The sequence below is a fragment of the Genypterus blacodes genome, unplaced genomic scaffold (assembly GCF_046128005.1).
Source record: "Genypterus blacodes isolate CSIRO-AG114 ecotype Tasmania unplaced genomic scaffold, CSIRO-AGI_Gbla_v1 ptg000156l_1, whole genome shotgun sequence".
In the NCBI taxonomy this organism is placed as follows: domain Eukaryota; kingdom Metazoa; phylum Chordata; class Actinopteri; order Ophidiiformes; family Ophidiidae; genus Genypterus; species Genypterus blacodes.
This window is the reverse complement of record NW_027466957.1, coordinates 5,966,300-5,988,750: the sequence shown is the minus strand read 5'-3', so window position 1 is coordinate 5,988,750 and position 22,451 is coordinate 5,966,300. Positions and strand designations below refer to the sequence as shown.

General features: G+C 39.6%; 2 protein-coding genes across 3 annotated transcripts; both read left to right on the top strand.

Moving 5' to 3' along the window:
- Positions 1-367: 367 nt before the first annotated feature.
- LOC143012914 (chitinase-3-like protein 1) lies at positions 368-3,833 on the top strand. The gene is made up of 12 exons (XM_076166254.1): positions 368-392; positions 728-757; positions 860-1,064; positions 1,175-1,231; positions 1,327-1,492; positions 1,631-1,755; positions 1,843-1,966; positions 2,070-2,252; positions 2,347-2,463; positions 3,092-3,224; positions 3,319-3,633; positions 3,805-3,833. The coding sequence occupies exons 1-12, from the start codon at positions 368-370 to the stop codon at positions 3,831-3,833; spliced, it is 1,509 nt and encodes a 502-aa protein (XP_076022369.1).
- Positions 3,834-5,423: 1,590 nt separating this feature from the next.
- Positions 5,424-20,551, top strand: LOC143013454 (acidic mammalian chitinase-like). 2 transcript variants are annotated; one of them, XM_076167089.1, is made up of 11 exons: positions 5,424-5,514; positions 5,605-5,631; positions 5,730-5,934; positions 6,013-6,069; positions 6,166-6,331; positions 6,432-6,556; positions 6,783-6,906; positions 7,402-7,584; positions 7,692-7,808; positions 7,883-8,015; positions 20,244-20,551. In XM_076167089.1, exons 1-11 carry the CDS (start codon positions 5,490-5,492, stop codon positions 20,534-20,536), a joined length of 1,455 nt encoding a protein of 484 aa, XP_076023204.1. In that variant the 5' UTR covers positions 5,424-5,489; the 3' UTR covers positions 20,537-20,551. The 2 variants fall into 2 exon arrangements, with proteins under 2 accessions (XP_076023204.1, XP_076023203.1); XM_076167088.1 differs by lacking the exon at positions 20,244-20,551 and adding an exon at positions 8,118-9,246 and having other exon boundaries at positions 5,428-5,514.
- Positions 20,552-22,451: the final 1,900 nt, after the last annotated feature.

The window sequence follows — 22,451 nt, the reverse complement described above, 5'->3', positions numbered from 1 at the left end:
GAAATATTTCACGCCAATAAAAGCTCATATCTTAACTGTTCCTCTTATGATATGTCGTTGTACTGGTTTACCACTACAATGATCCTGTTCTTGATCATGCAGCCTTTGTCCCCTCCCCTCACTCCTACAGGATATAAAAGACTGTGACATGGATCAGAGGACAGCCTCTCACCATCCAACAGGTAATCAACACATTGACACACTCTAGCATCCTACACAATTAAGGAATTCTGCTTATTGTGGTAAACAAAATGGCTGTAGAACTGACTGGAGCTTTACATTATCTGTAATGCAAACCTATGCATTAACGACTCACACCTGTTTCTTTAGCAGCAGGCCGCTTTGGGAAAGAGGTCCAACTAACAACATGGGTCAACTAACTGTCTTAGTCGGTAAGCATCTTAAAGAAACAATTTTTATTTATCTATTGATATCTTAATTTAAGGTAATGTGTACCTGTGTAATGTCAATTGTTGTCTAATTTTAATTTTAAGTTTACTTTAAGTGCTTATCTGAGTCTACTCCATTACTTTTATAAAGGAGACTTGTACTTTTTATTCTATATTACTTATCAGATTAAGACAGACAATTCAACATGAAATGCATTTATGAAATTTGTGTTTTTATTGAACTTCTTCTGTCACTAATAAATTGTTAATCCATTTCTAGGCAGTGTTCTTGTATTTAACTATTGTGCTTTTTCCAACACAAAATGTTTGATTTTTAGGACTGGCACTTTTAATGAGCATTCAAATGGGTATGGATTCATTCAACTTTTCATACGCTACTGACATTCTTCTGAATTGCATGCGACTCAGAGATGAAGTTTTATTCTAATTCATTCTTTATTTTTCAATAGTGTCTTCTACTAAACTGGTATGTTACTTCACCAACTGGTCCCAGTACAGACCAGGCATTGGCAAATATATGCCTTCCAGTGTTGACCCCAGCCTCTGCACACATCTGATCTATGCCTTCTCAATAATCAACAATGCTAATGAGCTGACAACCTATGAGTGGAATGATGAGGTTCTCTACAGGGCATTCAATGGACTGAAGAATAAGTGAGTCGCACAGTCGGTACAGTCACATAAGCAGTTGGTATGAAGTTGAATGTTTTAACATAGTTATTGGTATCTTTTCGTTTTACATAAAAAGAGTTCTCTCTTTACAGAAATCCCCAACTTAAGACTCTTTTGGCTGTTGGTGGGTGGAACTTTGGAACGCATCAGTGAGTCGGCAAGACCTCATCAGGATTGGATTATTGTTTCACATTTAATATTTAAGGCCATTATCAACATTGTAGCAATTGGTTGTTTTAAACAGATTTACCCGCATGGTTTCAACGTCTGCCAGCCGCCAGAGGTTCATCCAGTCCTCTATCAGATTCTTGCGAACACATGGCTTTGATGGGCTGGATTTGGATTGGGAGTATCCTGGATCACGAGGAAGCCCTCCAGAGGATAAACAGAGATTCACAGTGCTGTGCAGGGTAAATTTGGGAATCTAGCTCCACCTGAGACAGAAATACCAACATAGCAATACAGCGTCCTCATTTAATCAGTAACAACGATGTTCACTCTCAAATCAAAAACCTGATTATCCTCAACTATATTCCTCTGGGATGTAGGAATTGCTTGCAGCCTTTGAAAGGGAAGCCATTAAAACCAAAAGACCCCAACTGCTGCTCACAGCTGCAGTGGCTGCTGGAAAGGCATACATTGACAATGGTTATGAAATTGCCGAAGTTTCAAAGTGAGTTTGTATGGCAAGAAGTCCATTTTGCTAAAATCACAGTTGAAGTTATTTATACATGTGTGTTACACTCTCTTTGTGTAACAGGTACCTTGACTTTATCAATGTCATGAGCTACGACTTTCATGGAGCTTGGGACTCATTCACTGGTCATAACAGCCCTCTGTACCTTAGCTCTTCCGACATGGGTGACAACATCTTCTACAATGTGGTGAGTGAAAGACCCAAAATCGTCTTGTTGTGGTATCTTGTTTAAGCATCTGCAAATGCAACAATTAACATTTTAAACATACAGTCACTTTTTCCATGCACAGGACTTTGCCATGACATACTGGAGAGACCAGGGAGCACCTGTTGAAAAACTCATGGTTGGTTTTGCCACCTATGGACGCACATTTCGCACATCTTCAGCAGCTAATGGAGCTGGAGCACCAGCCAGTGGAGCAGCATCTGCTGGAACTTACACTCGCGAAGCTGGTTTTTGGTCATATTATGAGGTTAGTGGGGGTTTAACAAAAAAGATAATACAATATCCTCACAAATCTTTCTGACAGGATCATCATCATCATATCATATCTTTAATTTCAACAGATTTGCACCTTCCTGGAAAAAGGCAGCCTGCACTGGATAGGTGATCAAATGGTGCCGTATGCTACTAAAGGCAATGAGTGGGTTGGATTTGATAACAAGCAGAGCTTTACCATCAAGGTAATATATGACGTAATAGCCCTAAAATCATTGTCTACAGAGAGGAACACTAAAATCACACAAACATTTTGGGATTTTTTTCAATATAAAAGTTGCACAAAATGGTCTTGAACTGAGACCATGGCCATTTATATACATTACAATACAGTTATATTTTGCATTAATGTTTGAGACAGAAAGGTTTTGCACTGTGTAAATCAAAAATGTGTGTAATTCCTATCTAAATTACAAAAGACAGAGGACTTGTAAAGGCTTTTTAGGTTTTGCCTCACCAAAGCATGGCCCCCTTAATTCTTAGTCTAAGCAGGCATGCACATTAACTTTAAGTATTTAACAATTAAATCTGATCCAAAAGAAAAGTTATTCCTCAGTCTGCTCATGCTCAATTCAAGGTATATTTGAGCAGTTTCGATTAGCAGGTGTGTGGATATATTGTGGTATGATTCAGGGACGTTAGTTAGTACTAGAGTAGACAAAAATATATATGACAATCTCATGAGCCTCATATATATACTGTAGATGAAATTATGAAAAATAACTAGTTTTCAACTTCATATTTTACTTGTTTGTTATATATTCATGAGAAGTATCATATGTGTGTTGTGTGAAATGAATTTGGTTTCTGCAGGCTCAGTATTTAAAGGAGAGGAAATTTGGTGGCGCGTTCATTTGGGCTCTGGATCTGGATGATTTTGGTGGACGGTTCTGTGACCAGGGCCCTTACCCCCTTATTGGCCACCTGCGCTCTCTTCTGGATTCAGGTAAACACATGGAAAAAACTGCAGGACATGTAAAAGCTGGATTTAGAGACGGGAGAACCTTTATTTGTAATGTTATTGACTTCTTTTCCAACAGATTTGCCACCCGCTACTACTGCAGCGCCACCCGCTACTACTACAGCCCCATCCCCTACCACAACTGAAGCCACAACTATAACCTGTAACACAGAAACCACATCCACTCCTCGCACTACTCCCACTACCACTGCAGCCCCACCCGCTACTACTGCAGCCCCACCCGCTACTACTGAAGCCCCACCCGCTACTACTGAAGCCCCACCCGCTACACCCGCCACTGGTGCTCCTGACAGAAGTTTCTGTGCAGGAATGGCTAACGGCTATTACGTAAACCACAACGATGGCGGCCGCTCCTTCTATCACTGCTCCCAAGGTCTCACCTATCTCCAGACATGTCCTGCTAAACTTGTTTTCAATGTCAGATGCAATTGCTGTGACTGGCCCTAAATAAACATCATTTATAGCAAATGGAAAAGTGAGGCTTGGTGTGGATTTTAAATACTTCATTGGTCTCAAATGTTAAAGATCTTATGTGACGGTACAGCAGTGGCGGGCCGTTCTCTACTGGCCTAAACATCATCAGAATATAAATCTAATTTTGATATATATTTTTCACAAATATGTATTAAATTATTGCCCATGGTCTAGTCTCTTCATTTCAAAGCTTTCGTCTTGGTTGCGCTGCTTCCAGCCTCAGAACGAGATTTGGACTTTATGTTAGAGCTTTTATCCAATCATATTTCAGCCTTAATGTGTTGCCAGGGTCCATGAAATCCGCCCTTAGGCCTTCAAAATCAACAGTGAGGGCAGCCTGTAGCTTAAAGTCAACGCTAACAAAACTGTGGCGTTAAACAATCAGATTTCAAGTTGGCTACTACGGGCCAGCTAGCAGGCGAACAATAACATCAGAGCATGCACGTCTTTTAATTTGATACGCACTATTGAGAGGCAGAGCTATGCCGAGCTAGCAAACTGAACTTGAACGAGCTAATTTGTGTAGATTTCTACAAGCTGTTTTTCAACCCACAATGGCTGAACAAGGAGAAGAGATCGATTTGGTCGCAGAAATAATTTCAACGCCATTTTGAAGACAAACTTTTTTTTGAGAAGAAAACTGCCAACCCTGACGCTGGCGATCCAAGCGATCTTTGAGTTGGTAGTTTAACACTCTTAATTGTAAATGCGGATTTATTGATTATAAATGCTTCGGAAATATTAATATAACTCTGTTGTTCTTGACTATGTCAAGGTGATGCAACGCCCTGTTATACTGCATTTCTGTCAAATTGTATAGTTACTAGAGCCATGGCGTCATAATGATGGTATTAAGAGGTGGAATAATTCAGGTGGGACTGTGTAGGACATCACTGAAGGCCTAGGTGTGAAATGCACATCCCGCCACTGCGGTACAGTAATAGTAGTTAAAAAGGCAAAAGCCTGCACAACTGTGGAATGGATGGAATCACAGAAATGTTGACTCTGTATTACGTCCCACGCACCAACGTGACACACGATTGACAGCTAAGCTAGTGATACCCCTTGTGTGTAATAACGTTAATTTCTGGCTCATGGGTTTGCCCCAAAACAGATTCCATCAGTAGGAGGCGTAATGGCAAAATTATATTTTTGTCAGAGCGCTCAATTAATGGATGGATTCCTGTCAGGGTTTAAAGAGGATTTCAGCAAATTCTAAAAAAAACAACAGATGTTTTTATGACATTATTTACTGTTGCTTTAAGGCAAAAGTTGTAAATGATTAATTTTCTAGCTAGGCATTGACCTCAAACATGCCATTACATAAATGTTTTTCTCTTAACGGCCACCAGACCAAAATACCACAGAAAATCTTACAAGCCCTTTACAATTTAGAACATTGAGAATATTTGGCAATTTCTGACAAAATTCTATCTTGTATTTTGTAGTTGTGTTTTTAATAATGATTCTTGGAAGACAATCAGTGAATGTCAAATAAATAATGTTCACTTACATAATAATAACAATAATAATGCAATGGATATAGTATCATCATCATCATCATCATCGTGATAAAGTTCAGTCTTGTTTTATTTATCTTAGCTGGATGTGGCAACAGTTTGATGACCCAGACTTGTGGTCATCCAATTGGTTTCTGGTTAATGATTTTCATGGTTTGGTGTTTATTTTTTCAAAAGAACATCATTCGCTGCTCTGTTTTGTCACATTGCGAGAGCTCACCGAAGCCTCACAACCATGAGAAAGCTAATTTTAATTGCAGGTAAGGCACACGGCAAAGTGAGGAAAATATTCTGTTCTTCAAATCTGTTTTTGCTGTCTATATTAAACATCTAAATCTATAACTTTGAAGGTCTCTGCTTTACCCTTTGCAACTTGGGTAAGTTCACAAATTGTATTACCAGTTAATATTTTGCAGGCTCAGTACAAACTCGGAATTTAATTTAATTTTTGCATGTTTTTTTCCCGTCATTATAGCTTCATCTGCCAGATTACCATGTTATTTCACTAACTGGTCCCAATACAGACCTGACGGGGGAAAGTTTATTCCTTCAAATATTGATCCAAATCTGTGTACCCACCTGATCTACGCTTTTGCTGCTATTAATGATGCAAATGAGTTGGTCACTGTTGAATGGAATGATCAGGAACTCTACAAATCCTTCAATGGACTCAAAGACAGGTCAGTCATTTACCCTTGAAATAATGTAGCGCAATGCTGTATATTCTGAAACGTTAATAGAAAATAATTGTTGCATAGGAATCCAAATCTTACAACACTGTTGGCACTTGGAGGCTGGAACTTTGGCTCACAAAAGTAAGATAAAACATTAAAAACAATGAAGCTTTCTAATCAATACAGCCATTTCATTGATGGCAAACTAACATTTCTTTAACCCAAAATGCGGCCTAGGTTCACTATAATGGTGTCAACACCAGCCAACAGAAACAAATTCATCCAGTCTTCTATCACATTTCTGAGAAAACATGGTTTTGATGGGTTGGACCTGGACTGGGAATACCCTGCAGCCAGAGGAAGTCCTGTCCAAGACAAACAGAGATTCACACTGTTATGCAAGGTTCAGATATATTTTCCTTCTTGCTGGTGCTAAAACTGTAAATGATTGATTAAATTGATATTTCACATAAGCTGATTATAAAATGCTCTGTGCTCAACAGGAAATCCTTGTGGCCTATGAGGCTGAGGGAACAAAGAGTGGCCTCCCTAGATTGATGGTCACTGCTGCTGTGCCTGCTGGAAAAGGAACAATTGATGCTGGTTATGAAATATCAGAGATTGTAAAGTAGGTCACTAATACAGGTTGCAGTGCAGAGGCCTGTATGCAAACACAAGGGAAAGAATTTAGTTCTTTATTTATACAAATGTATATTCTCTTGTATGTATATTCTCAAATCAATATTTAACATTTCAAAAAATGTTAATATAAATGGCATACTTTCCCACTGTCTTCTTCTTCTTCTTCTTCTTTTTCTTCTTAAGTAAATCTGTTCTCATTTGCATTTTATCAGGTACCTGGATTTCATTAATGTGATGACTTATGACTTTCATGGCACCTGGGAAAGTGTCATAGGACATCACAGTCCATTGTACAAGGGGTACACTGACACTGGGGACCATGTTTACTTAAACACAGTAAGTACATTTCAGATGCATGACTGTGTTTCCGTGTATGTAAAGATTTGCTTTATTCTCCTCTCAGGTAGAGGCTTTGCATATGATCGAACACAACACTAGCAGTGTCACCCATACCTTAAATTTTTTTTTCCATTGCTAGTTATGTTACATGTAGAAGAAGGTGTTCATAAGAGGAAACGTTCATGTGACAATTTAGATTAAGTTGGTCATCACTTCTGACCAGAGAAGGGGTAGAGTCCACCCAAGACTTTCTAGGTCAGTAGGAAACCCATAACATGACTTCACACCCTTGTGGATTTTAGAGTAATAACTCCCAACAGCAACACTAGAGTCAGACTGTTTACAAAGCTGTCACCACACAAGAACCAGTTTCACATTTAATGGATTAAATTAATCGAGATTGCTTAGTTGTGTCCAAATTAATGGACACAATTGAGCAATCTCTAACAGGACAATCATCATCACTCCCATTCTCTTCTTTCTTCATCTCAGGACTTTGCCATGAGATACTGGCGAGACCAAGGAGCACCAGTAGAAAAGTTAAATGTGGGCTTTGCGACATATGGGCGAACATTTCACCTCTCCTCTCCATCTAGTGTTGTTGGAGCACCAGTCAGTGGTGGTGCTTCTGCGGGCCGGTACACCAGGGAGGCAGGCTTCTGGTCCTACTATGAGGTGAAACTTGGAACTACATTTTTACTTTCTATTTCTTGAATTAACTCCTCTCTCTCAAAATCTGCCGTCTGGAAAACTGCTGTATAAATCATACTTTTACTCTTCAGATTTGTGGATTTCTTCAAGGGGCCAGTGTGCAGTTGATTCAAGATCAGAAGGTTCCATATGCAACCAAACAAAACGAGTGGGTCGGATTTGACAACAAAGAAAGCTTTGAAACTAAGGTATTCTTCTGTGTGAGTCAGTGATACCTCTGCAAATGTTCTGCCCACTCAAGGTCTGTTCCTAATTTATTCAGGTCCGCTACCTGACAGACAACAGGTTTGGAGGAGCCTTTGTCTGGGCTTTGGATCTGGACGACTTTGGTGGACAGTTTTGCGGCCAGGGCAACTACCCCCTTATCAGCTACCTGCGCCTCCTTCTGGCTTCAGGTAAACAGTTCAAAATCTGTTCATTCTTAATTTTTCACCATTGGTTAATATGGACTACAGTATATTTGACTGCATACTGAAAACTCATTCTGATTCCTCCAGTACTTCCTCCGATTCCACCAACCAGTCCAAACCCAGTGACTACGATATCAAACAAAATCAAATTTCACCCCACACCGATTCCCGCACTGACCCCTACCACCTCCAACAACACACCTGACACAAACTTCTGTGCAAGGAAAATTGGTGGTCTTTATCCCAAGCCCGATACCCCAGGTGCTTATTACAGCTGTGCCAATGGAATAACCTGGATCCAACACTGCCCATCTGATTTAGTCTTTCGAGAGAGCTGCAAGTGCTGTGACTGGCCAACTGCCAAACTGCCTTCATTATAATTGACAGTAAAAAGTGAAAAATGTAAAATGCATATATGATCACCAGCAGCTTTGATGACAAATTCAGATTTATATTTTGAACAACTGGAATACAAATGATCGTTTATAGTTGATGCTATCCATTCTCCTTTGTGACACTATTGTGTGGTACTCTGTAAATCATTGAGGAATGTACCATATTACCATATTATTGAGACACAACATTGAGAAACAAGTGGCTCATAGTCCAAATAAAAGAATCAGATTCAGAATCACTTTAATCGCCAGTTAAACATTAAGAAAGTACTTCCATGTTAACACCTGAAAGCAATTCAATCCATGATTGTTAATTCTGATGGAACATGACGTGGAGTCTATTTTTCATTCCTCTTCTATTAAGCCACTGACAAAACAGTGGTGTGGTCTAAATGAACCCAATGGAATGTCTTACATCATAATTATAGTTACCTTTCATTCCTTTGGTTCCTCTGGTTTCACATTCAATAATTTGTAGATGTCCATGTAAAGGAGCAATCATTTAATTATACCTGCACATACAAATTTTAGTTGTCAAACAGGTGGTGAAGTAGTATATAATTAGTTTAATGAGTATGTGTGTCTGTTCTAGGGCTTTGTTGTGTTGAATGGGCGCTTGTCCTGGCTTACCGACACACCTCAATGCAGCACGGTGCAAGCATTAAGTCATGGAGAATACGCCCATTCATTTCCTGCCGTGAAAAATAAAATATGACCACAATGGAATAAGTGTCCCTCAATATGCAAATGATGTGTGCCTGCATCACAGTGTGCTCAAGGTACAAATATAAATGTGGAGGTTGATGGAACTTCAATCAGTCTCTGAAAAAAATGTTCCTGAATGTTTTTCAGAACAAATATGTGAATTGTTTACTTAAGTGTAATTATAACCTACCACCTTATCTTTAATCCGCATGCCATTAACCAGACGAGAAACTGGAAGAATGGCCTTCAGTGTCGGTGCTCCAAAAACATAAATGAAACTACAAAGTGTCACTGTCACTGAAATATTTTGTTTTTTCTAGCACTTTTAGCAGTTAGATTACATTATTTTTGCCTTTATGATTTAATTTTGATAGTTTCTGTTTTGCTTTTTGTGCTTTTGTGTATTGTAAATGAGGATTTTCTTTCCTTAATGGTTCTTTAAGATGAGATAAATATATACAAATATTAAATACATTTTCTTGCAACTGTACAAAAACACATGTATCATGTACACCACTGTTCAGAGAGTTTTTAAACAAGTAAATATCAAAATACAAGGTCTAAATGAAGGTTAACATGTGTGAGCTGATGCAGTGGAAGTATACCTTAAAGAAGATAAAGATAAAACGTTATACTACTCAATGTATTAATATGACATTCAGTGGAAACATTTCACATTGCATGGGAGTGACAATTCAGACTGAATTGTTCAGAGTTCATAATTACATTTCATACCTGTTGGACAAGTCCCATGTGAGTCTGACATGGACCATTTAGACCCATTGACAGCATTTGCAGTGAGAACAAATAATAATAGCAAATTATCTCAAAACAATTAGTCAACAGAATAATTATGATGATTTTACAGTCACCACCCAGTTGAGATGCCCCACCCCTATAGCTTTCTGCCTGTTTAAATTGAATCGGCCCAGAGGCATCGGTCACACCAGTGTAGAGAACATCCTCCATCCTGACATCACCTGTAAGTATTCAATTTACCTTGATATCATTGTTGATATAATTGTGAGTTTATAATTGAGTGTTGATGTTCCTATTACAATCTCAGTAATATAGCAAAAAAATTAAAGATGTGTTCATGAGATTTGTTAAACCTGTAGTACCAATTTTGTCCATTTTGTGTTCCGACTTGTGGTTTATAACACTCGACTGGCAAGGCACATGGACAGGTGTGAAAGCTTTTCTAACTGCAAATTTAAAATGTTGGCGTTAGTGGTTGCCGGTTTCCAAGCACACCATAGCACAGCTCACCATGTCAGTGATGGCAATTAAAGCCATCACTGACAAGGTTTCAGTTGTGGTGCTGTTTGACAATGGAAAACCAATTGCTTTTGGTATAGATGAAGCAGATATGATGGCCTGTCAAGAAGTGTAATCCAATGGCTTTAACCATTTCTTTGTCACATTGAATGGGTGTCCCTGAAACAGCAAACAAATTGTTGAGCTCCCCAAGGACCAATTCTATGTCCGCCTCTTCTTAGTTGAAAATGTTACTGCTGGGCAGGTAGTTCCTTTCACAGCAACACTGGTGATACTCAGCTGAAGATGTGTCTCTTGATGGCACATGTCCTCAATGTATCTTAGATATGAGTGTTATGATGTCACACAATTTTTTAAAGCTCACCCAGGACAAAACCCATCTAACTTGTTGGTACAAAAGCCCCGTTAGAGAAAGTGGCTGCAAATTCAATAGAAATTATGCCAAGCCACAAAGCTAAAAACCAAGGGCTTATTTTTGATTCTGAATTAAACCCTAATTCTCTAATTAAAACATGAACTAAACTGAATTATAAAGCAACTGAATAATATTTCTCTGTAATATTTATTTTTTCCTCTCTGAGTCACATATAGAGATTAATGTACTGTAACATATTGGACAACTGCAACACTTCTCTCTGGTCTTGGAACTTGTCTTAACCCATTCAAATGTCTTCAGGCACTTCTAACTACTTCATACTTTCAGACAGAGAAACCATCCAAACATTCAATCTTTCAGACATTTAATCAGCATCAGCAACTCATTCATCAGAGTTCCCTGTGTTTTGTTGGTTTTGCCCATGTCCCCTTAAGGGCCTTGTAGAATAACACTATGAGCACATTTTTCATTCTTTTATTCAAATTTATTGTATTCATCCACACAGAAACATGGGGAAACTACTCCTAACTGCAGGTAAGCAATGTAAACTGAATGAAAGAATGTTTCCTTCAGATCTGATTTCAACCATTACTGACTCAATTCTGTCATTTTGAAGGTCTCTGCGTTATCATGGCCGGCTTGGGTGAGTTTTTGTTTCGCATAAACTACTTATATTCAACAGTTTTGCAAGCAGTTAATTAGATCTGTATTGGGTTAGATGGCGTAAAATGATTATTGTTTACTCATAACAAATCCTAAATAAATATACAAAAATGAAAGGCTATAATGAGTTCCTTGTCTGTTTAGCCTCTTCATACAGACTGGTGTGTTTCTTCACAAGATCGTCCCAGTTCAGAGAAGCTGAGGGGAAGTTCACTGTTGGCAACATTGATCCGTACCTGTGTAGCCACGTCATCTATGCCTATGCCAGCATTAGTGATGCCAATCAACTGGTCCCCTTTGACCAATTGGACACAGGCTCCTACAAGGCCCTAAATGACCTAAAAAAACAGTCAGTTCTTCACCATGAAATATTTCGGAAATTGCATAAATGTTATTTTTTGCGTAATGTTCCATATTTGTTACTCAATCTGTTTATTCCCATAGGAATCCAGAGCTCAAAACCCTTCTGTCAGTTGGTGGCTTGAACATTTGGAGAGAAAAGTGAGATAAAGGATTTCTAATAATATTAATCTGATGCGTTGTGAAAGTGCAAAGATAAATTCTACATACAAAGAAATCATCATTATTAGGTTGTCAAAAGTTGAAATTCTGAGGTAAGAAAGTAAAAGAAGATGCAGTCATAATTTTGACTTCTTATCTCATATCTCATTTTGACCATTGTTTTTTTAGCTGGTTGATATGGGCTTCAATACAAATGATTGCCTTGTGTTTTTAAATAAAACAAAACCATTAGACATCATTACATGTGGAAACCATAGTGACCAGCCTTTCAATTATAAATTCTAATTCTAATTCTAATAGGCCAATAGTGTGCCTATAAAAGTACTGCACATCTACCAGTCAACATTTCTTTCCTACTTTGCCTCACCGTTTAGAGATGAATAATGCTCAGCTTATTCCAGTCTACATAGGATCTGTGTAAACAGAAATATCAGGTGTGCTTTAAATCCCCCTCAAGGTCTTAACATAACACTTTGCACTAGTATTTCCGACTGTACCATTCAAATAGAACATGGGAAATATCTTCTTGAGAGTACTTATTGTTCATATGTTCATCAGATTCAGTGTGATGGCGCAAACACCAAGCAGCAGATTGGCTTTCATCCAGTCTGCTTTAATACTACTGAGAACCTATAACTTTGATGGGCTAAACTTGGACTGGAGGTTCCCTGGAAGTGAAGGAAGTGATGCAAAGGACAAGGAAAAATTCACAGCGCTGTGCCAGGTGTGATCTAGATTCACTCATTGTGTTGGAAATATACAACATCTGCAACACAAGCTACATACTATGTATAACTCAGTGTGACTGATGTATACTTCAATGTTATATAGGAAATCTTTCAAACCTTTGAGACTGAAGGAACCTCAAGTGGCCGACCCAGATTAATCATCACTGCAAATGTTGCTGCTCATAAACCAATGATCGATGCCAGTTATGAAGTGTCAAAGTTTGGAGGGTGAGACTAAGTTTTATTCTCACTACTGTTTCCGTGATTCTGTGATTATATGCTACAGAAACTAATTGATCGCATAATTGTATTTTGTCAGGTACCTGGATTTCATTAATGTGATGACCTATGACTTTCATGGTGCCTGGGAGAGTGCCACTGCACATCACAGTCCATTATACCGGGGATCCCATGACACAGGGGACCACATTTACTCAAATACAGTAAGTACTGGGTTTCATAGCTAAACCAGTTCACATTTTGTGTAGGGAAGAGCTTAACTTTCTATTCCAATTCTTATTATTTAGGACTTTGCCATGCGGTACTGGCGTGACCAGGGAGTAACTGCAGGAAAGCTAAATTTAGGGTTTGCTACATATGGACAAACTTTTAATCTTTCCACTGCTGCCAATGGTGTTGGAGCACCATCCGGTGGCCCTGCTGATGAAGGCTGTTACACCATGGAAAACAACATCTGGTCCTATTATGAGGTAAAACTGTGTATTTTTTGTCCATAGCCAAACACAAAACCTCTCACTACCTATGATGTGACAAGTTGTTGTTTATGTTCATGCATGTGATCAGACACTGACATTTAATTATTCTTTTAGACTTGCCTTTATCTTGAAGGAGTACCTGTCCAGTCGATTGCAGATCAACAAGTTCCATATGGCACCATGACATATGATTGGATCGGATTTGATAACAAAGCAAGTGCTGAACTAAAGGTCAGTATCCTTTTCTTTAAAAAACTATAGTTCAGTAATTCATTGGCAAACTAGAGGGGGATTCTTTAGACCACATTCCTCTACCAAGCAAGCCTAGAAGTCAGAATTATCTTACTAATGATGAGCTGTCCTAAAAAGTTTGAAAATCAAAAGATTGAATCAATGAAATGACTGACATAAAAATAATGTTTTTTCTGGATCTATCTGGAATTAGTAAGAACAGAACAAACCAAACCAACCAAAACTGCGCAGATGCTGAATCAGCATCATCACAGTTACAGAGTAATGGTTGTTGAATGTGTGAAGCTCTGTTTTTTTCTGTGCAGCAGCGACTGTCTCTAGTCCATACATTTCAATTCACCACATGATGATACTTATCCAGATTCGGACCAAATTGCATCCATTTATGGGATCATCATGAGAAATCTTAATTGAGATTGGAGTATTGTCTTTGAATAAATTATTACATTTTAAATAAAGTGTCACATATATTATCAATACCAGACACTGGTATGCACAAAGGCTTGAAAGGTAAGTCTTATTCCACTTACAAATGGTCTCAAGTTGCCAAAAATGTGGGTATTTTCAACTTCATTTTAAATCTTTGCTTGGCAGTCATCATTGGTTTGATAGATTATCATTGAAGGGTGTCTAAAGCGAATTCTTGACATCCACATTATGTGGTGCTCACCAAATAGTATCTGATGAGCATGAGAACATATCTGGTGCTCAGAAAATAGCATCTGGAACCCAAGACATTGCATCTGGTGTGCAAAAGCATGTGAAACAACAGTTCTTTTGTAAAAATGAATTCAATGGTTTAAGTGTTTTCTTCATTTATCAGGCTAATTATGTAAAAAACAAATTTGGAGGAGTCTTCGTCTGGGCGCTGGACCTCGATGACTTTAACGGAGAATTCTGTGAACAGGGACATTACCCTCTCGTCAACCAGTTGCACAATCTTCTGCTTTCAGGTAAACCAAATATTTGTAAAAATATCATAGTTATTATAAGGTGGTGATTTAAGTTAGAGTTAGTGAAAAAATATATCTTTTCTTTCTGTAATGAGCTTTTTTTGCCTGACCTGACCACTATTTGATCTGTCAAGACAGTTTTAGCTCTTTTGATGAACTTGTTATTATCCATTTCTTAAGTATGTGTCCCCCGTATAATGAGGAAGGGTATTGAACAATGAATAGAACAGAATAATACAAACACTAAATACACTATTGGCAATTAATTTTCCTTTGAAAAACAGTCCATCTTATTAGACAAAGTTAAAAGGATTTCGTGTACAATGTAATGAAAAGCATGATTAAACATAGATTTACTCTTTCCATTGTCCAGGACCGGAAATAACAAGGCCAACTACACTTCCAACCACAGCCACAACTACACCTTCTGCAACCACATCTCCAGCTACTAACACTCTTGGCAACAATATTCTAACTAATGAAAATGAATGTTTTTTTCCGAATAGTGCAGACAGCACTACCTATTACCAGGGGTGTGGTATTCCCATTCTAAAATCATGCCCCCCAGGTACAGTCTTTTCATCAACCTGCAATTGCTGTACAGGAACAAGCTCACCTGTGACTTCTACCACAGCCATACCTGCTACCATAACTACTACAGCTACAACTACAACACCTACTACCACAACTACTACTACATCTACTACCACAACAACACCTGCGACCACAAGTACACCTGTACCTACTTCCACAACTACTACACCAGCTACCACAACCACCACAACGACTGCTGCACCTACAACCACAACTACTACACCCACTACCACAACCACAACTACTTCTGCACCTACTACTACAACTACTGCTGCAACTTCAACCACCACAACTACTGCTGCACCTACTACAACAACTACTACACCCCCTACCACAACCACTACAACTACTGCTGCACCTACAACCACAACTACAACACCCGCTTCCACAACCACAACAACGACTGCTGCACCTACAACCACAACTACTACACCTGCTACCACAACCACCACAACGACAGCTGCACCTACTACCACAACTACTACACCCACTACCACAACCACAACTACTTCGGCACCTACCACTACAACTACTGCTGCACCTACAACCACAACTACTACACCCCCTACCACAACCACCACAACTACTGCTGCACCTACTACCACAACTACTACACCTGCTACCACAACCACCACGACAACTGCTGCACCTACTACTACAACTACTGCTGCACCTACTACCACAACTACTACACCCCCTACCACACCCACAACTACTTCTGCACCTACTACTACAATTACTGCTGCACCTACAACCACCACAACTACTGCTGCACCTACTACCACAACTACTACCCCCCCCACCACAACCACCACAACGACTGCTGCACCTACTACCACTACTACTACACCTGCTACCACAACCACAACTACTACTGCACCTACTACTACAACCACTGCTGCACCTACAACCACAACTACTACACTCGCTACCACAACTACTGCTGCACCTACAACCACAACTACTACACCTGCTACCACAACCACCACAACTACTGCTGCACCTACTACCACAACTACTACGCCCCCTACCACAACCACCACAACGACTGCCACACCTACTACCACAACTACTACACCCGCTACCACAACCACCACAACTACTGCCGCACCTACAACCACAACTACTACACCTGCTACCACAACCACCACAACTACTGCTGCACCTACAACCACAACTACCACACCCCCTACCACAACCACCACAACTACTGCCGCACCTACAACCACAACTACTACACCTGCTACCACAACCACCACAACGACTGCTGCACCTACAACCACAACTACTACACCAACTCCTACAACCACCACAACGACTGCCGCACCTACAACCACAACTACTTCACCTACTACCACAACCACCACAACTACTGCTGCACCTACAACCACAACTACAACACCCGCTACTACAACCACCACAACGACTGCCGCACCTACAACCACAACTACTACACCTGCTACCACAACCACCACAACTACTGCTGCACCTACAACCACAACTACTACACCTGCTACCACAACCACCACAACTACTGCTGCACCTACTACCACAACAACTACACCTGCTACCACAACCACAACTACTTCTGCACCTACTACTACAACTACTGCTGCACCTACAACCACAACTACTTCACTCGCTACTACAACCACCACTACTACTGCTGCACCTACTACCACAACTACTACATCCCCTACCACAACCATCACAACAACTGCTGCACCTACAACCACAACTACAACACCCTCTACCACAACTACTGCTGCACCTACAACCACAACTACTACACCTGCTACCACAACCACCACAACTACCTCCGCACCTACAACCACAACTACTACACCTGCTACCACAACCACCACAACGACTGCCACACCTACAACCACAACTACTACACCCGCTACCACAACCACCACAACTACTGCCGCACCTACAACCACAACTACTACACCTGCTACCACAACCACCACAACTACTGCTGCACCTACAACCACAACTACCACACCCCCTACCACAACCACCACAACTACTGCCGCACCTACAACCACAACTACTACACCTGCTACCACAACCACCACAACTACTGCTGCACCTACAACCACAACTACTACACCAACTCCTACAACCACCACAACGACTGCCGCACCTACAACCACAACTACTTCACCTACTACCACAACCACCACAACTACTGCTGCACCTACAACCACAACTACAACACCCGCTACTACAACCACCACAACAACTGCCACACCTACAACCACAACTACTACACCTGCTACCACAACCACCACAACTACTGCTGCACCTACAACCACAACTACTACACCTGCTACCACAACCACCACAACTACTGCTGCACCTACTACCACAACAACTACACCTGCTACCACAACCACAACTACTTCTGCACCTACTACTACAACTACTGCTGCACCTACAACCACAACTACTACACTCGCTACCACAACCACCACTACTACTGCTGCACCTACTACCACAACTACTACACCTGCTACCACAACCACCACAACGACTGCTGCACCTACAACCACAACTACTACACCTGCTACCACAACCACAACCACTGCTGCACCAACTACAACCACCACAACTGCAATTACTACTACTACCACGCCTCCAGTGCCTGATTCTGTACTGCGTTCCTGTTCAGGAAACAGACAGTCAGGTACAATAGCCAACCCTAATGACCCAGCAAGCTATTACACCTGTACCAGTGGGGTTGCTACTATCGCATACTGCTCCCAAAATACATTATTTTCGCAGGGTTGCAAATGCTGTCAATAAAGTTTCAGCCCATAAGCAGTGCTATCGAAATGAGCTGTACTTATATAGAGCATTTATTCAAATTGCTTTACAATGATTTAATCTGGCTATATATATCTATATATATGATCTATACATTTGATCTTGATACTATTGTTGTATAGAAGTAATTCTATGTACACTGAATATGTTAATTGTTGTCATTTGTTGTAGTTTTAACGTGTTAGATTGGCAGTATGTCATAATTATTGTTTTGAGTTGAAATTGTTGAATAATTGTGTATGTATATCAACAAATAAAACTTATCGAACAAATCAAATGTTGAAAATACATTTATTCGATATAACCTTGTACATAGAATGTTATAATATAACATGTGTGACTTTCATAGGCCAATGCAACTTTACTCATATATCACTTCCAGAAATGATTGCTCTGACTGTCCCAGTGCTCTGATGTGTTATAATTGCTATTTCCCAAAAATCTGTATATTTGAAATCTGCTCTTACAGGGAATTCTTGGAAAAAATCTTTAAAACAATCTTAATAAATAATTTCGTTAGGGTTATACATATGAAATACATACATTTACATTACTTAGCCTGCAAAACAAGGAAATAATAAGAGGACACGAAATACCTGGTTTTGTCTCTTCTATTGTTCTGAAGAAAAGCACTTTACCAGCAGGTTAAACGCCTCGCTGTGGTTAAAACTGGAATTGACTCAATACTAGTATGATTTAATTTTAATAAACAGGCTGGTATTTCAGGCAGAAATGTGGCTCTTAGAAATTAATATTATAAATATTTCAAATCATAAGATTTGACCTTAGCTTTGTGTGCACATAACAATTAATCTGTGTACATTAGCTCATTCACTGTCTTTATTTGAGTAAATCTGTTCTCATTTGCATTTTATCAGGTAGCTGGATTTCACTGAAGTGATGACTTATGACTTCCATGCCACCTGGGAAAGTGTCGCAGTTTATCACAGTCCATTGTACAAGGGGTACACTGACACTGGGGACCATGTTTACATAAACACAGTAAGTACATTTCAGATGCATGACTGTGTTTCTGTGTGTGTAAAGATTTGCTTTATTCTCCTCTTAGGTAGAGGCTTTGCATGATCGAACGCAACACTAGCAGGGTCGCCCAGAGCTTGAATCATTTTTTTCATTGCTAGTTATGTGACATGTAGAAGAAGGTGTTTATGGGAGGAAACTTTCAAGTGACAATTTAGATTAAGCTGGTCATCACTTCTGCCCAAAGAAGGGGTAGAGTCAACCCAACACTTTCTAGGTCAGTAGGAAATCCATAACATGACTTAACACCCTTTTGGTTTTTAGAGTATTAACTCCCAACAGCAACACCAGAGACAGACTGTTTACAAAGCTGTCACCAAGTACCAGCTTTACATTAAATGGATGAAATTTATGGAGATTTCTCAATTGTGTTTAAGTTAATGTCACAATTGAGAAATCTCTAACAGGACAATCATCATCACTCCCATTCTCTTCTTTCTTCATCTCAGGACTTTGCCGTGAGATACTGGCGAGACCAGCGAGCACCAGTAGAAAAGTTAAATATGGGCTTTGTGACATGTGGACGAACGTTTTACCTCTCCTCTCCATCTAGTGGTGTTGGAACACCAGTCAATGGTGGTGCTTCTTCAGGCTGGTACACTAGGGAGGCAGGCTTCTGGTCCTACTATGAGGTGAAACTTGGAACATTGTAACTTTCTCTTTGTTAAATTAACTCCTCTCTCTCAAAACCTGCTCTCTGGAAAACTGCTGTATAAATCGTTCATACACATTGCTTTTCCTCTTCAGATTTGTGGAATTCTTCAAGGGGCCAGTGTGCAGTCGATTCAGGATCAGCAGGTTCCATATGCAACCAAACAAAGCAAGTGGGTCGGATATGAAACTAAGGTATTCGTCTGTGTGAGTCAGTGATACCTCTGCAAATGTTCTGCCCACTCAAGACTTTGTTCCTTATTCATTCAGGTCTGCTACCTGAAAGACAACAGGTTTGGAGGAGCTTTTGTCTGGGCTTTGGATCTGGACGACTTTGGTGGACAGTTTTGCAAAAACAGGGCAACTACCCCCTTATCAGCTACCTGCGCCTCCTTCCGGCTTCAGGTAAACAGTTCAAAATCTGTTCATTCTTCAGTTTTCACCATTGCTTAATTTGGACTACAGTATATTTGACTGCATACTGAAAACTCATTCTGATTCCTCCAGATCTTCCTCCGATTCCACCAACCAGTCCAAACCCAGTGACTACGACGTCAAACAAAATCAAACCTCACCCCACACCGAGTCCCACACTGACCCCTACCACCTCCAACAACACACCTGACAGAAAATTCTGTGCAAGGAAAATTGTTGGTCTTTATGCCAAGCCCGATATCCCAGGTGCTTATTACAGCTGTGCCAATGGAATAACCTGGATCCAACACTGCCCATCTGATTTAGTCTTTGGAGAGAGCTGCAAGTGCTGTGACTGGCCAACTGCCAAACTGCTTTCATTATAATAGACAGAAAAAGGTGAAAAACGTAACATGCATATATGATCACCAGTAGCTTTGATGACAAATTTTTGAACAACTGGAATACAAATGATCGTTTATAGTTGATGCTATCCATTCTCCTGTGTGTCCTAACAGTATACATGACACTTTTGTGTGGTACTCTGTAAATCCTTGAGGAATATACCATATTATTGAGACACAACATTGAGAGGCTCATAGTCCAAGTAAAAGAAACGTCACATTAAGAAAGTACTTTCATGTTAAAATGTCACCTGAAAGCCTTAGTGACTATACATGCCCAACTTCAATCCATAAATGCTTATTCTGATGGAACATGACGTGGAGTCTATCTTTAATCCTCCTCTATTAAGCCGATGACAAAACAGTGGTGTGGTCTAAACCCAATGGAATGTCTTAGATCAAAATTATGGTGTTTCATAGTTCCAAATCATAGTTAGTCCTTTCATTGTCACACTACACTCAAGATAAGGAGTAACTCCCCAATTACTCACGGTGATAATTATTTTCAAATGCGGAAAAGAAAACTGGAAACCATAGAAGGAAAATATAGAGCACATGACACTTTTAGTCTATATACCAGGGTGCCCAGTGATCAGTCTATTCAGTCATATATTTTCCCCTGGTTTCACATTTAATAATTTGTAGATCTAGGTCTATGTAAAGGAGCAATCAATTAATTACACCTACACATACACGTTTTAGTTGTCAAACAGGTGGTGAAGTAGTATAAAATTAGTTTAATGAGTATAACAGGTGTCTGTTCTAGGGCTTTGTTGTGTTAAATGGGCACTTGTCCTGGTTTACCGACACACCTCAATGCAGCACGGTACAAGCATTAAGTCATGGAGAATACACCCATTCATTTCCTGTCGTGACAAATAGAAATATGACAAAAATGGATAAAGTTTCGCTCAATATGCAAAAATTTTTCTAGCACATTCAGCAGTTAGATTACATTATTATTGCCTTTATGTTTTAATTTTGATTGTTTCTGTTTTGCTTTTTGTGCTTTTGTGTATTGTTAATTAGGTTTTTCTTTCCTTAATGGTTCTGTGAGATGAAATAAATATATACAAATGATAAATACATTTTCTAGCAACTGTACAAAAACAAATGTATCATGTACACCACTGTTCAGAGAGTTTTTAAACATGTAAATATCAAAATACAAGGTCTAAATGAAAGTAAACATGTGTGAGCTGATGTAGTGAAAGTATCCCTTAAACAAGACATAGATAAAACTTTGTTGTTTGGAGCACATCCTCCATCCTGACATCACCTGTAAGTATTCCATTTACCTTGATATCATTGTTAAAGTAATTGTTGTTGAGTGTTGCTGTTCCAACTGCAATCTCAGTAATATAGCAAAAAAATAAGAGATGTGTTCATGAGATTTGTTAAACCTGTAGTACCTAATAACACCCGACTGGCAAGGTGTGAAAGCTTTTCTAACTGCAAATTTGAAATGTTGGCGTTAGTGGTTGCCGGTTTCCAAGCTCCCCTTAGCACATAGAGGGCAATGAAAGCCGTCACTGACATTAGACCACCATTTGCAGCCAGACAGTTTCAGTTGTGGTGCTGCTAGACACAATGGATCACCAATTGCTTTTGGTATAGATGAAGCAGATATGGTGGCCTGTCAAGAAGTGTAATCCAATGGCTCTTACAATTTCTTTGTCACATTGAATCAGAATCAGAATCAGAATAGCTTTTAAAGTCAATTAACTTTACAGTTATAAGGAAAAAAAATCTGGTTATTGACGTGACATATAAAACCACAACTGTGCAAATGAATGAAATGGGTGTTCCCTGAAAAGCGGAAACAATTGTTGAGTTCCCCAAGGACCTATTCTATGTCGATCTCTTCTTAGTTGAAAATGGTATTACTGGGCAGGTT

Bases quoted from the DNA above. Each gene is read 5' to 3' on its own strand.
- LOC143012914 (XM_076166254.1), top strand. From the start codon at position 368: ATGGGTCAACTAACTGTCTTAGTCG. The intron at 1,967-2,069 runs GTGAGTGAAAGA...TTCCATGCACAG, and splicing joins ACAACATCTTCTACAATGTG to GACTTTGCCATGACATACTG. The intron at 3,634-3,804 runs GTCTCACCTATC...GTGACGGTACAG, and splicing joins CTTCTATCACTGCTCCCAAG to CAGTGGCGGGCCGTTCTCTA.
- LOC143013454 (XM_076167089.1), top strand. From the start codon at position 5,490: ATGAGAAAGCTAATTTTAATTGCAG. The intron at 6,332-6,431 runs GTTCAGATATAT...TGTGCTCAACAG, and splicing joins GATTCACACTGTTATGCAAG to GAAATCCTTGTGGCCTATGA. The intron at 6,907-7,401 runs GTAAGTACATTT...TCTTCATCTCAG, and splicing joins ACCATGTTTACTTAAACACA to GACTTTGCCATGAGATACTG.